The sequence below is a fragment of the Myxocyprinus asiaticus genome, chromosome 2 (assembly GCF_019703515.2).
Source record: "Myxocyprinus asiaticus isolate MX2 ecotype Aquarium Trade chromosome 2, UBuf_Myxa_2, whole genome shotgun sequence".
NCBI lineage: Eukaryota > Metazoa > Chordata > Actinopteri > Cypriniformes > Catostomidae > Myxocyprinus > Myxocyprinus asiaticus.
In genome coordinates this window covers 61545679-61560438 of record NC_059345.1, presented here as the reverse complement: position 1 = coordinate 61560438, position 14760 = coordinate 61545679, and the positions used below count along the sequence as shown (strand labels likewise).

Below are 14760 nucleotides of genomic sequence, written 5' to 3'. Positions count from 1 at the left end.
TGACGACTATTTACTTTCGACAAATGAAAACAAGAAAACATATCCAAGCACTACAGCAAGTAAACTACTTTGCCAAACAGTTAACAATAAAACATACATCTGGAGACTAATGTCTTGCCGCTGCTGTCCTAAACTGACTGAACAGCCGTAGCTTCAACAGCCACCACTCATGCGAAACAGTAACCAGCCTTTCATTTCTGTGCATACAGACATGACGTAAACACGCAGGACGAATGATGTAAGCCCACGATTTTGTGCCAAATCCGACCCAACAGCTCATATAGTAGGCTTAACGTAATGAATCAGGGTAAGGAAAGGGTGTGGTTTTGAACACCGATTTCTTAAGTACTCGCTCAATAAATGGATAATTGTTCATTTGAATAAAAAAAATCTTCTGGAGTGCAGCTTTAAACAGGATGTATTTTTATTCAGGTCGCTAGCTATAAACTTGTTGACAGTTAAAATCACTTTAAGCAACTTGCTCAGCAAAATTCTCATCAAACTGTTACTCTGCCATGACCTGAAAGTTGACCTGAAAGAGAGTGAAACTGACCATAGAAGACAGTAAATTAACCTAATGCAGTAATGCTAAAAATGGAAAACTTGCATTGCATCATGAATTATGTTCAGACATGTATCAAAATGCAAAACCATATCAAACTGTCCACGTACTTCCATAGAGTATGCTTTGTGGATAATTACTGATAGGCTGCACTCGCTCTCATTCAAACTTATACAGCCAATAAGGGATCAGCTGAGAACGACTCACGTGTTCTTCTCTGAGGATGTCCCAGCCACCAGCTCATAGATCTGACTCTCTGATGTACTGATCACATAAAGCGCCTTATTGTCTGTGGAAGTAAAACAGCAGTTAATGTGGAAGTTTGTTCAGATCTTCTGTCAGTGTTCAGAAGCTAGTTATCACATGCAGAAGTTATCACAAAGGCTATATCTCAGTAATGATTACATTTGGATTCAAAAGATCAATCACACAAATGTGTCTAGAATGATTATTTTAAACTCCTAGTTCAAAACCCTTTTAAATTAAAAACATTTTTGCAAATTTCACCCTCTAGTCAATTTTCACAATCTTAATATTTTTTGCATTACCTCTTGGGTAAAACAAATGAACATAATCAAACCACACTGGCATCCATTAAGGAAAGGGTCAACTACAGTATATTTTGAAGGCAGATTTTTACTGAATGGTTTAAAAGATTAAGACAAGGGACAAAGTCAGGTCAAGGCACATTAAATTTATACAATTTATCAATTATAATATTTATCTGCAAAAACAATGTTTTAATATATTTTTGTTTCATTTTTGTTGTTTAATTATGTTGTGCCACATAGTCGTTTTATTTTTTTAATTATGCTGAAAAGGCAATGATATGCTGTATCATACAGGAGTAGATTTAAAGAGGTGTATATCTTGTTTTGTTTGTGGAGAGGTGAACCGGGGACTCCTCCCCGCCAATGTTTACATGAAACCTACAGTGCGAAAATCATCATATCCCTTTGGAATTTGTTTTTGTTTTGTTTGTCTTACAGCCTGAAATCAACACCCATTTAAAAAAAAAAAAATATATATATATAGATAGATAGATAGATAGATAGATATAGATAAAAGATGAAAAGAATAACTAGAATAACAGGGTTTAAAAAGTGATCATACCCCTGGATTTAATACTTTGTAGAGATACCTTTTGCTTTAATGACTGAAATGTGCATTCAAATTTTGGATAAGTGCCAAGCACTGACGATAACTTACGGGCCGTTCTGACCGATCGCATTCTTGGACTAAAACAGACACAATCATGGATATTAAAGTGAATGGTGGCTAAAGGTAACTAACATTCTGCCCAACATCTCCTTTTGTGTTTCACAGAAGAAAGTTAAGTCCAAGACAGTTTTGGAACAATATAAAAATGGTGGCAAAATTTAACATGACAAACTAAATGAATTGTACTAGGGCTGTCAACAGGGTTGAAAAAACTAGAAAAATATTTTTTCAACTAAATTCTAATTTCAAAGACATTATTTCAGGTAGGTGAAAAGGTAGCAGCAAGATATCCATATAGTTAAATCGTTGTCTTCTCTTATGTCCACAAGAGGGTGCAATGAATCAGAATCAGAATGAGCTTTATTGCCAAGTATGCTTACACATACAAGGAATTTGACTTGGTGACAGAAGCTTCCAGTGTACAAACAATACAAGACAGATAATAATAAAATAAAAATAAAAAAAAGAATAAAAATAAAAAGTGAATAGAAAATATAAGTATATATAGAAATACACAATAAGAAATTATATATAATATATATATATATATATACACACACACACACACATACATATATGAATATATACATACATACACACACACACACACACACACACACACTAATACAAATCGGTTATGTACAGTGCAAGGGAATACAGGTGCATCTCAATAAATTAGAATGTCGTGGAAAAGTTCATTTATTTCAGTAATTCAACTCAAATTGTGAAACTCGTGTATTAAATAAATTGCAATGCACACAGACTGAAGTAGTTTAAGTCTTTGGTTCTTTTAATTGTGATGATTTTGGCTCACATTTAACAAAAACCCACCAATTCACTAACTCAAAAAATTAGAATATGGTGACATGCCAATCAGCTAATCAACTCAAAACACCTGCAAAGGTTTCCTGAGCCTTCAAAATGGTCTCTCAGTTTGGTTCACTAGGCTCCACAATCATGGGGAAGACTGCTGATCTGACAGTTGTCCAGAAGACAATAATTGACACCCTTCACAAGGAGGGTAAGCCACAAACATTCATTGCCAAAGAAGCTGGCTGTTCACAGAGTGCTGTATCCAAGTATGTTAACAGAAAGTTGAGTGGAAGGAAAAAGTGTGGAAGAAAAAGATGAACAACCAACCGAGAGAACCGCAGCCTTATGAGGATTGTCAAGCAAAATCGATTCAAGAATTTGGTTGAACTTCACAAGGAATGGACTGAGGCTGGGGTCAAGGCATCAAGAGCCACCACACACAGACGTGTCAAGGAATTTGGCTACAGTTGTCGTATTCCTCTTGTTAAGCCACTCCTGAACCACAGACAATGTCAGAGGTGTCTTACCTGGGCTAAGGAGAAGAAGAACTGGACTGTTGCCCAGTGGTCCAAAGTCCTCTTTTCAGATGAGAGCAAGTTTTGTATTTCATTTGGAAACCAAGGTCCTAGAGTCTGGAGGAAGGGTGGAGAAGCTCATAGCCCAAGTTGCTTGAAGTCCAGTGTTAAGTTTCCACAGTCTGTGATGATTTGGGGTGCAATGTCATCTGCTGGTGTTGGTCCATTGTGTTTTTTGAAAACCAAAGTCACTGCACCTGTTTACCAGGAAATTTTGGAGCTTCCTTCTGCTGACCAGCTTTTTAAAGATGCTGATTTCATTTTCCAGCAGGATTTGGCACTGGCCCACACTGCCAAAAGCACTAAAAGTTGGTTAAATGACCATGGTGTTGGTGTGCTTGACTGGCCAGCAAACTCACCAGACCTGAACCCCATAGAGCATCTATGGGGTATTGTCAAGAGGAAAATGAGAAACAAGAGACCAAAAAATGCAGATGAGCTGAAGGTCACTGTCAAAGAAACCTGGGCTTCCATACCACCTCGGCAGTGCCACAAACTGATCACCTCCATGCCACGCCAAATTGAGGCAGTAATTAAAGCAAAAGGAGCCCCTACCAAGTATTGAGTACATATACAGTAAATGAACATACTTTCCAGAAGGCCAACAATTCACTAAAAATGTTTTTTTTTATTGGTCTTATGATGTATTCTAATTTTTGAGATAGTGAATTGGTGGGTTTTTGTTAAATGTGAGCCAAAATCATCACAATTAAAAGAACCAAAGACTTAAACTACTTCAGTCTGTGTGCATTGAATTTATTTAATACACGAGTTTCACAATTTGAGTTGAATTACTGAAATAAATGAACTTTTCCACGACATTCTAATTTATTGAGATGCACCTGTATAATGGCAGAAGAGGTAGGATGTGTTGGATAATATAAAAAGACTAAGCTGTGTATTGCACATTAATTATTTCTCAAAGGGGCAGTTTTAACTGTTCATGAGATGGATAGCCTGGGGAAAAAACTGTTCCTGTGCCTGACGGTTCTGGTGCTCAGAGCTCTGAAGCGTCGGCCAGAAGGCAACAGTTCAAAAAGGTAGTGGGCAGGGTGAGTGGGGTCCAGAGTGATTTTTACCAGCCTTTTTCCTCACTCTGGAAGTGTATAGTTCTTGAAGGGGGGGAGGGGGCAGGGGGCAATCAATAATCCTCTCAGCAGTCCGAATTGTCCTTTGTAGTCTTCTGATGTCTGATTTCGTAGCTGAACCAAACCAGACAGTTATTGAAGTGCAGAGGACAGACTCATTGACCGCTGTGTAGAACTGTATCAGCAGCGCCTGTGGCAGGTTGAACTTCCTCAACTGGCGAAGGAAGTACAACCTCTGCTGGGCCTTTTTCACAATGGAGTCCTGTGAGATGGTAGTGCCCAGGAACCTGAATGACTCCACTGCTGCTACAGTGCTGTTTAGAATGGTGAGGGGGGTCAGTGTTGGGGTGTTCCTCCTAAAGTCCACTATTATCTCCACTGTTTTGAGCGTGTTCAGCTCCAGGTTGTTTTGACTGCACCAGACAGCCAGCTGTTTGTTGAAGTGAAGGTCAGTGCGGGTGTGGGTTGTGAGACTGGGCCTTTCAAATCAACAGAAGAACACATTCAAGTCGTCAGCCAGTTGTTAGCTCCCTACAGTGTTGGGGGATGGTCTCTTGAAGTTAATAATGTCTTTCAGGCAGCTCCACACTGATGCAGGTTTGATAGCTGAAAACTTGTTTTTCAGCTTATCAGAATAGCTTCTTTTAGCCACTCCTTCAAAATAAACTAAATAGCATCATGTTATAACTACTGTTTATTGCAAAGAACATATCTGGCTGTTAACAAAAATAACAATTATGCATTAACAGATAACAAAATGCATCAAATAATAAAGTCAGAAGATTTAGACAGTTCATATTCTCAAATCTTAAGTAAAAAAGTAAATCGAGAAAAGAAACGCTTTAATAGACAGTTCTATGTAAACTTTGGGTTTCACAGTAGCCTATAATGCTGTACCACACACTCAAGCTTCATAATACTGGAGGTACTGAAGTCTTTTTCAATAAATACAGTTGTATGTACGTACCTAATGTTTATACAGCGAAACGCTTATTAGAGAGCAAGACATAACAGCCAAAGACCTCCACCCAAGGGGGTGTTCACTTCGAACATGTAAGCTAGAGGGACGTCTCTGACCGCTGTTTTTTCAGCACTTCATGCAGGAACACTGCGTTTTATTAGACACTGTGTCAGTTTAAAAGGAAATTCAACCTTTTAAATGCATCTTTAAACACCTGCGTTCCGTTTTATTCGTTTTTATTCGTTGTGCTGCGTCTGTTTTAGCCCGAGAACGTGATCGGTCAGAACGGCCCGTTGTCTACGTCAGAGCTTGGAGCATATCCAAAATTTAAATGCACACTTTAGCATTTGAATGTGAATTTTTATCTTAAATTCGACGAATATTCAAATTTCGAATTTTAATTTGACTGCCTTAGATTTTACACATTAACTACTGGACCAGTTATAGTGACCATCTAAGGTTTTCATTACAGTCAAGTTTGTAACAGACAATGATTCACTCCCAATAACCTTTGTATAATTTATGCTCATTGTCAAAGGTAATACTGCATGTTGTAACTCACATTTATCACTTTATTTTCTATATAGATCTGAAACGGTGTTACACAGCAGCTAAACGCAGGTTAGGATGTTGTCTCTATCCGAAGGTGAGAACTCTAACCTGTAGCAACTGATCGAATGAGCAATGAGTCGAGACGGACGACAGGACAGAAAGGAGCTTTTAGGTCTGTAGCCCCGCCCCCGACTCCGCCCAATGATCGTGATGGACACCGCAGGATGAGCCTGTCATCTGGACCCCTTTGAAGCAGCACTAAGAGATCTGAGAGTAAGAGTGCCTGGATCTCTGAGACATTTAAACACACAAATAAACAAAGCAAGAGTCAAATTAAGAGTTATGCCATGTAGCCTGACCATGAGAGCACACGCACACACCTTAAACATAGTTTCCACTAAAATACCAAAGCTACTACAAACATTACTACTACTGTAAAAATCATGAGCAGTCACATGAGATGAAGACTCCAGTCATATCAGTAACCTTATAAAATTCTGCTGAATTCGAATAATTAATTTGGTCATTTTTTACCGATTGCTTTGTCTTTGCTGACTTTCCACGTGAGTGGCCCCTCATGGATCATTCTCTTGGTGGTGAGATTCAGGTTCTGTAGCAGATCAGGGAGGGAACCAAAAAGTGAAAGACAAAAAGACAAATGATGATGCCCTCATTAATTGAGAATATAAAGGACACAAAGAGAACACAGACCTTAAACTGTGCTGCGACGGGATTGGTCTGTCTCTCCAGGGGTGTCAGGTCCAGCCTGCGCTGGTATTGGCTGAGGCGATCCCGGTGCTCTGTCTCCCTTACGACCTCGTTGACGGCTTGCAGTATTCCACGGCAGCAGACCTGAGCTCTCTGCAGCAACTGCAGGTCCGCAGAACCCACTGCAAATACAGACACAAAAACCAAGTAAGCTGCCTACCTAGGCAGCATTTTAAGGCATCAAAGTACATTTTGGTCATTTTGTCTACTCGTCGAGTACTCGAGGGGCAATGACATGTACATAACTGTATATATAATAAAATGTCTCACAAACATCTTTGGCTGCTGCATTGCGTCTTGATGTTCCAGTGTATCATCTATTCATCATTATAGGCTGTTATAAAATAATCTGTTACAAAATGTACAAAAGATTGCATAATCAAAATATAATGCAACATATTTTGTCATTATGTGAAGAGTCACTGCCCAACTCGATGAAAGACACACAACGCGCATCAGTCTGTTCTTCCTTCAAGTTACTATAGTAATCTTAGTAAGCGCGCAGCAGTTTTTTTAGTGACTGTCTGAACTATTTTCAAATCGCAGTTGGCTTAAACCATCGTGTTTTTAATATGCGTGTTAAGTTGAAGTTCAGTTTTGAAGACTCTGCATTCTGTTCCATTTAGCTGCGCTCTGTCTAGCTGTTTGAACCACTCGCCTGCTGTATATGCGCTGCTTCAGCGCGGTGAGTCCACTGCCACACGTCTGGTATGTGTGTGTATGTGTCTCACCAAGTGTTCACTCCTGTAGGGAAAGAAGTGACACTCTGTATTGTTGTTGCTGTGATGATTCATGAAGCGTTCCATTCAACACGGAGAGTCGGAATTTCCACCTTTCAACTGGGGAAAGTGCAACGGAACGACACATTATGTCGGACTTTTAACTTGGAAACTCATGTGGAAATCTTCAACTCCCATTTCGTCGAGATGCAGGTGTGTGTTACGTCACGCAAACATTTCGGCATCCAGGGCAGTGACAAACATTCACTTTTAATAATATCCATTAACGATACAAAGTTCTTACATTAAAGGATAATAAAACGTGTTTAGCAAATGTTTTGCAGAGACAGGTGTTCAAAACACGGTTAATTACACTCTCTTTTGATTATCATAACGACAGCATTGCAGCGTCATATATCAGTTTGGTTGCTATGAGACATGAGATCACTGGTGACATCTATGACAATCAATGTACCCCTCAAAACCACAACATAATCAATCTCAAAATTAAAAATAAGCTCCCTCTGACACGTTTGTGTTTAATTGTCAGGTAAATGTCACTGAATTTCGAATTAAATGAAAAGTCACATCATACATGATCACTATCGATCATCATTTTCATGATCGATCATTGCTGCCACGTCCAAGTTCTCGAGCCCATCCCTAAAGTGCATTAACATGCATAATCTTACATCGGTTATACTTAATAAGCCAACAACGTGTGTAGTCATGTAAACGCATTAAACAGCTTTGTCTTTAATGGTCAAATTACCACTTTAAGTTCAATTTCAAAAGCTTATAATAAAGGCTCTGTTTGCTCTATCGCTCTACTTTTAGTCTTAAATCGGTCGTCTAGTTGCTAGCTAACACTAGAAAAAAAAATGTTTTTTCTCTATTACCTGTCACAATATACAGATCTGAAAGGCAGGGGATGCCCCAATGCAACTTAAAAATGGGAAGCCCTGCCCTTTCCCCATGTTTTGTGGAATATTTCGGCCTCTGAATGGACTACAAATGTGATCCTGGTGTCATTTGAAAGCTAAGAACCTCAGGTTTGCAAAGATGAATAACATCATCGTCAAATGTCAGGAACATATTTAAACGATGATTTGATTATAATACTTTTGTTGAACTGCATTTTTTTCAGGACATTTGAGACACAACAGTGGCTTATTTAACCAGACAAGCTGAGAGACAAGTAAAAATAGACTTATTTTGTAGAAAACAACCTAAGGTAAGAGTTGATATAGAGTTTGTGGCTATTTGGGGCTTACAGAAGCAGTGATCGGAACAGACATGAGATATTTTTTTATTAAACCCAGCCCTATCTACTGCAGTGGTTCCCAAACTGGGTGCCACCATGACTGGTTAAGGATGCCGCGGAATCTCTGCTCAGTACAATATTTTTACAGAAACTGATGTTAAAAGTACTGGCAATACAGAGGACTCAATATGGTAGCCAAGCCCCACAGCCAGCAAGATTGACAAGAAAACGAGAAAAGCACTCACTGTTCTTGGCTAGACAAATATTTTGTAGCTTTAATTTTATTACTGGAAGTTGGTTTATGACATAATTGTAATTAATGTTTAATGTAATCATGTTACATTTCATGTTTGTATAATATATTAGTAATTTTTGATCATCTAAGCATCTGGAACCTTTCGAATTCAACAGACTTTTTTACTTCAAGGTGCTGCTGGAAAATAAACTACAGTAAACTTACAGTAACACCTTATTTTTTACCATATTCTATAATTATAATTATATAATTATAACCATGTGTAGAGCATTTTGAGTTGGAACTGTGCTTCTAGGGAAAATGTTTGTTTCCTACTCCCTTAATAAAGTCATCTCTCTAGGATTATCTGAAAGCAAACCAGGCCAGTTTGTTTCCTAATAACTTTAAGGTATTTATTGTACTTTCCCTTATGTTTATTATAGTTCTTCCATTGTTTAACAGTGGCATTTGTAATGCCATAACCACAGGTAAGACAATGGATGGCTCCTTCTAAAAAATATAAACTGTGGTATTTATTGAAAAATAATAGCCTAAACACAATTAAAAACTTGTATTTACAGCCACAGTAAATACAATTTTCTGTTATAGTTATGGTCAGTGATAAACTTTAGAAAAATTTATAATGAAATCCTTGTAATTGGTGCAGTGCTGTTTATATTGTTGGGGCTGTCAAGCCGTTTGATAGTTCTGACACGCTTCATAGTGTCGCTTGGAAAGTATAAAGTTCTCAGTAGAAAGTGTTGCATAAGTTTTGTGGTCTGTGCCGAGATATCGAGTGAAGACTAGTTGGCCTGCACCAATGATCCACTGTCCTATTTCTGCAGCACACATATAAATCGAGGGAAGCCTGGTTGACTCGGGTGCACCTGCGTGTTCCAGATCCTTTGTGCAAATCTACAGTGGTCTGTGCGACAATAGGCTTCAATCGTGTCACACAGATGCATATTTCAGATGAGAAGCTTTTTAGCTCTTGTTATGTGCAGAACACAAGATGAATATCATTATATCAGCTTCTTGATTACATTTTTTAAATATATATCTTTTAGATTTAGGTGAAATTGTTGAAAGATTTCAGATGTTTTAGTATTACAAGTTTTACCCAGTTGCGCTATTTTTGGTAACTGCATGACGCTTGATCCAAAGCTCATATTTTACTGATCGGGGCAAGGAAAAAAAAAAAAAAAAAATGTACACCGTTAAAAAAAACAAAAAAAAAAACACTTGCATTGCCGGCGCATGATTGTTCACACCCAGTGTAAATGGCTACGTAGCAATCCACTGTTTCTATTCAAAATGTTCATGCTGAGAAAATTTGCATTTAGTGTGAAAGGGTTTTAACTCACCCTCTGTGTGTTTGATGATGTTGTCCAGCAGCAGTGGATATTTTGTCAATCTCTGCATCTCAGATACCAACAGATCCTTCAGCTGTAGTCTGCGACAGTGTGGACTGGCCTCACACTCCTGTGAAAGATCACACATCCAACATACATGAAACTGTGTAAATGTACTAATGGCTATAATGAAGGCACATTCCAATAGAAACTCATCACAAGTCAGATGTTTTAGAATATATGTACAGTGGCCCCAGAACACTTAAAAATATTGTGGCATTGGGGGGCGTGCCTTTTCAGGTCTCCCTCCGCCGTCACTATAATTAGAGGCAGGTGTTAGAGATAATTACGACCCAGGTGACGAGCCTTACCGCTCTCCCTCTCCCGTAGACAGACACATGACCACGCCCCCCATGCCACAAATATGCTGATGTTATTACATTAGATAGCAATGTATCAAATCAAATGGCATCTGCAAACTAATGACGCTAAAGCTTTTCTCAGAACTAACTTCACTTTTCTGCACCATTTTTGCAACTGGTGTCAAGGAGATTTTTTTTAGTGGATGTATGAAGTCAGTTCCCCTCAAGTTCACAACCACAGTATACATTCCACACACGTTTTTATATTTTGTTATATGATGTATGGAAGACATTCACACAGGTGTCCAAATATTTTGGGCCCACTGTAAGGTGCTTTGTGTGTGTATTCATGTACAGTTTAAGTCAGAAGTTTACATACACCTTAGCTTAATACATTTAAACTCAGTTTTTCACAATTCCTGACATTTAATCGTAGAAAACATTCCATGTCTTAGGTAAGTCAGGATCGCTACTTTATTTTAAGAATGTGAAATGTCAGAATAATAGTAGAGAGAATTATTTATTTCAGCTTTTATTTCTTTCATCACATTCCCAGTGGGTCAGAAGTTTACATACACTTTGTTAGTATTTGGTAGCATTGCCTTTAAATAGTTGGAATTTAACTTGAAAACTTGGGTCAAATGTTTTGGGTAGCCTTTCACAAGCTTCTCACAATATGTTGCTGGAATTTTGGCCCATTCCTCCAGACAGAACTGGTGTAACTGAGTCAGGTTTGTGGGCCTCCTTGCTTGCACACGCTTTTTCAATTCTGCCCAAAAATTTTCTATCAGATTGGAGGTTAGGGCTTTGTGATGGCCACTCCAATACCTTGCCTTTGTTGTCCTTAAACCATTTTGCCACAAATTTAGAGGTATGCTTGTGGTCATTGTCCATTTGGAAGACCCATTTGCGACCAAGCTTTAATTTCCTGGCTGATGTCTTGAGATGTTGCTTAAGTGTATCCACATCATTTTCCTTCCTCATGATGCCATCTATTTTGTGAAGTGTACCAGTCCCTCCTGCAGCAAAGCACCCCCACAACATGATGCTACCACCTCCATGCTTCATGGTTGGGATAGTGTTCTTCGGCTTACAAGCTTTACTTTTTCCTCCAAACATAACGATGGTCATTATGTCCAAACAGTTACATTTTTGTTTCATCAGACCAGAGGACATTTCTCCAAAATTAAGATCTATGTCCCCATGTGCACTTGCAAACTGCAGTCGGTCTCTTTTTTTGGTGGTTTTGGAGCAGTGGCTTCTTCCCTGCTGAGCAGCCTTTCAGTTTTGTCGATATAGGACTCGTTTTACTGTGGATATAGATAATTGTCTACCTCTTTCCTCCAGCATCTTCACAAGGTCCTTTGCTGTTGTTCCGAAATTGATTTGCACTTTTCGCAACAAACTACGTTCATCTCTAGGAGACAGAATGCATCTCCTTCTTGAGCGGTATGATGGCTGCGTGGTCCCATTGTGTTTATACTTGCGTACTATTGTTTGTACAGATGAACGTTGTACCTTCAGGCATTTAGAAATAGCTCCCAAGGATGAACCAGACTTGTGGGTGTCCACAATTTTTTTTCTGAGGTCTTGGCTAATTTCTTTTTGATTTTCCCATGATGTCAAGCAAAGAGGCACTGAATTTGAAGGTAGGCCTTACAATACATCCACAGGTACACCTCCAATTCAGTACACCTCCTATCAGAAGCTAATTGGCTAATTGCCTAAAGGCTTGACACAATTTTCTGGAATTTTCTGAACTGCTTAAAGGCACAGTTAACTTAGTGTATGTAAACTTCTGACCCACTGGAATTGTGATATAGTCAATTAAAAGTTAAACAATCTGCCTGTTAACAATTACTGGAAAAATTACTCGTGTCATGCACAAAGTAGTTATGTCCTAAATGACTTGCCAAACTATAGTTTGCCAATATTAAATTGTGTAGTGGTTAAAAAATTAGTTTTAATGACTTCAACTTAAGTGTATGTAAACTTCTGACTTCAACTGTATGTTACCTGTATAAGGTGGGCGAATCGGGGGTCTTTGCGCTGTTTGCTTCTGATGAGCTCCAATGCTCGACTCTGCTGACTGCACAGATGAGACACCTGCTCCTGAAACTGATCACCGGCCTCGTCCTCAAACTATCTCACACACACACACACACACACACACATTATTGCACATTTCACATGCATCATTAACAAACAGGGTTCCCAGACTTTTTGATTTATTAATTTCCATGAGTTCTTCATGACTAAGTTGTCTGTGATTGCTGGATAATGATTTTTAAAAATGATAATTATTATTACTACTATTATCATTTTGATTCAGACAGTTTTCTAATGAACCATTTAGTCCAATTTGTGAACCTGTGGCTGAACTAGTAGGGCATGGCAAGAGCAACAGCAAGGTCATAGGTTGGGCTGCACGATTTCGACACAAAAAAAATAAATAAAAAATTACATTGTGATTATTTTGAAAAATAATTGCAATAGTGATTTGAATTTTTATATGATAAACATAAAAAAAATAAAAAAAAATAAAAAAAAAATTTAAGCGATTTGTTTAAATGAAAATGAAGTCATGCTTTGCCAATGATCTGCTACCCATAGAAGGAATTACTCTTTAAGGGTGTTCACACTTGAGTCCTCTCAAAAGAAACACCAAACTTTGTCTAAGTTCTTTTATTTCACACAAAAAAATAAAATAAATAAAACGGTGAAACACAGAGGAAAAAACACATTAGTATTGCACCTATAAAGTGTGTCCATAAATTTGTCTTCTTTGTGATGTGGTCTCACCACTTTTCATCATTTTTTGGAACCCAGTCAGCTTGAAAAAATATATTACAATAATATAATAAGTTAAAATATTACAGAAATATATTACTATTGTATAATAACAATAATATTAATAGTTATTATACAAAAGTATTATACGTCTTTAAAAATGTCTTAATATTTTTATGCAGTGTTACCACTCTTTTCAAGGCACAATTTTCCAGGACATTTCATGTGCCCAACAGGTTTAATATTTATACAAAAACACACGAGAGGTCATGATGTATATTGTGTTTTTTTGGATGTTGTTTTTTTCTCCAGAATTTTGTATTCAACAGTTTAATTGCATTTTAATATCAACATGGTGTATAGACAAATTCACTCATTAAAACTTTAAATGACACTTTTTTTAAATTATAATTTTTTTGACAACATTGCATTATTTTTTCAAATATAGTGCTTTTAATCAAAATCCTCACAGCTTAATCCAAAACAACACTGGAGATTTTTTTCAAATGAAATTGTAGGGCTTTACTGGTTGTTTAGATCAGTGTTACTATCAGAAATAATTGGTAATTATTTCTTTAGTTATTAATTAATTGAATCTAACTCATTAAAACCTCACATGGGGCTCCAGTAAATGTAGTGCGCTACGTTTAGGAGCGGGTTTGGTTACTAGCAATAATTAATAACTATCAAAGATAATTATTAATTATTAAAATCAATAGAACATTGATGAGAATCAAATGTTAGCTTTTTAATCCTTTAAATCAACAATTATCAAAGATAATCGCTAATTGTTAACATCGATGAAACATTAATTCAAATTAACACTAGCTTATTGATCATTCAAATTCAACAATCATCAAAGATAATGATCAATTATCAAAAATCAACAGAATATTAACTAGGATTAACATTGACTGGGCACCACCCTGGAATCAGGGACTAATAACCAGATATTATAACAGTCTCAATATTAGATTGTTTTCTTAGGAAAATCGTCATCCGAAGAATATCGATTTTCGGGAAAAAAAAAACAATGAATGAAGGCTTGAATACAAGCATTGACATCCCGTCAGTATGACACACGTCCATTTAAATGAAGCTTTATTTTGGCATTTCTGTGTGCATTTGACAGTATTTCCAACCTCTGGATAAGCTGTTCGCTACATGTCCCAGTGCAATTATTAAACCCTAAAAAGCTGTGATTTGATGAAATAAATATATAGTCTGTATGTGCTGCGTGCTTCAGAGTGCCCTGCTTCACACATTCATTTTGAAGCACCCAGCACATGCAGATTAGATAGTTATTCAACAATGGCCTTCTGCAGTTCAATAATCTCACACTACAATATATCGCAATTTTAATTTGATTACTTGTGCATTCAAACTTTAATTTTTGTCCCAAATGTCAAGTTCCATGACATTCCACGTGACTGTAATTCAGTGATTCTGTCCATCATGGAAATCATAGGGCCCTACTTGTGGTAACCGCGGTATAAGC

General features: G+C 37.5%; 1 protein-coding gene across 7 annotated transcripts in view; it reads right to left on the bottom strand.

Annotated features, from left to right (window-relative positions):
- The window catches only part of arhgef11 (Rho guanine nucleotide exchange factor (GEF) 11), a 121359-nt gene that overhangs the window by 27832 nt on the left and 78767 nt on the right, over positions 1-14760 (bottom strand). For all 7 annotated transcript variants that reach the window (XR_007899297.1, XM_051718289.1, XM_051718296.1 and 4 more), the window contains 6 exons: positions 12489-12614; positions 10123-10240; positions 6484-6662; positions 6307-6382; positions 5881-6063; positions 770-851 (listed from right to left, as the gene is read on the bottom strand). Coding sequence is in view for 6 of the 7 variants with exons in the window: in XM_051718289.1 (XP_051574249.1) it covers positions 770-851; positions 5881-6063; positions 6307-6382; positions 6484-6662; positions 10123-10240; positions 12489-12614 (764 nt within the window). In the remaining variant the exon portion in view is untranslated. The remainder of the gene's footprint in view (positions 1-769; positions 852-5880; positions 6064-6306; positions 6383-6483; positions 6663-10122; positions 10241-12488; positions 12615-14760) is intronic.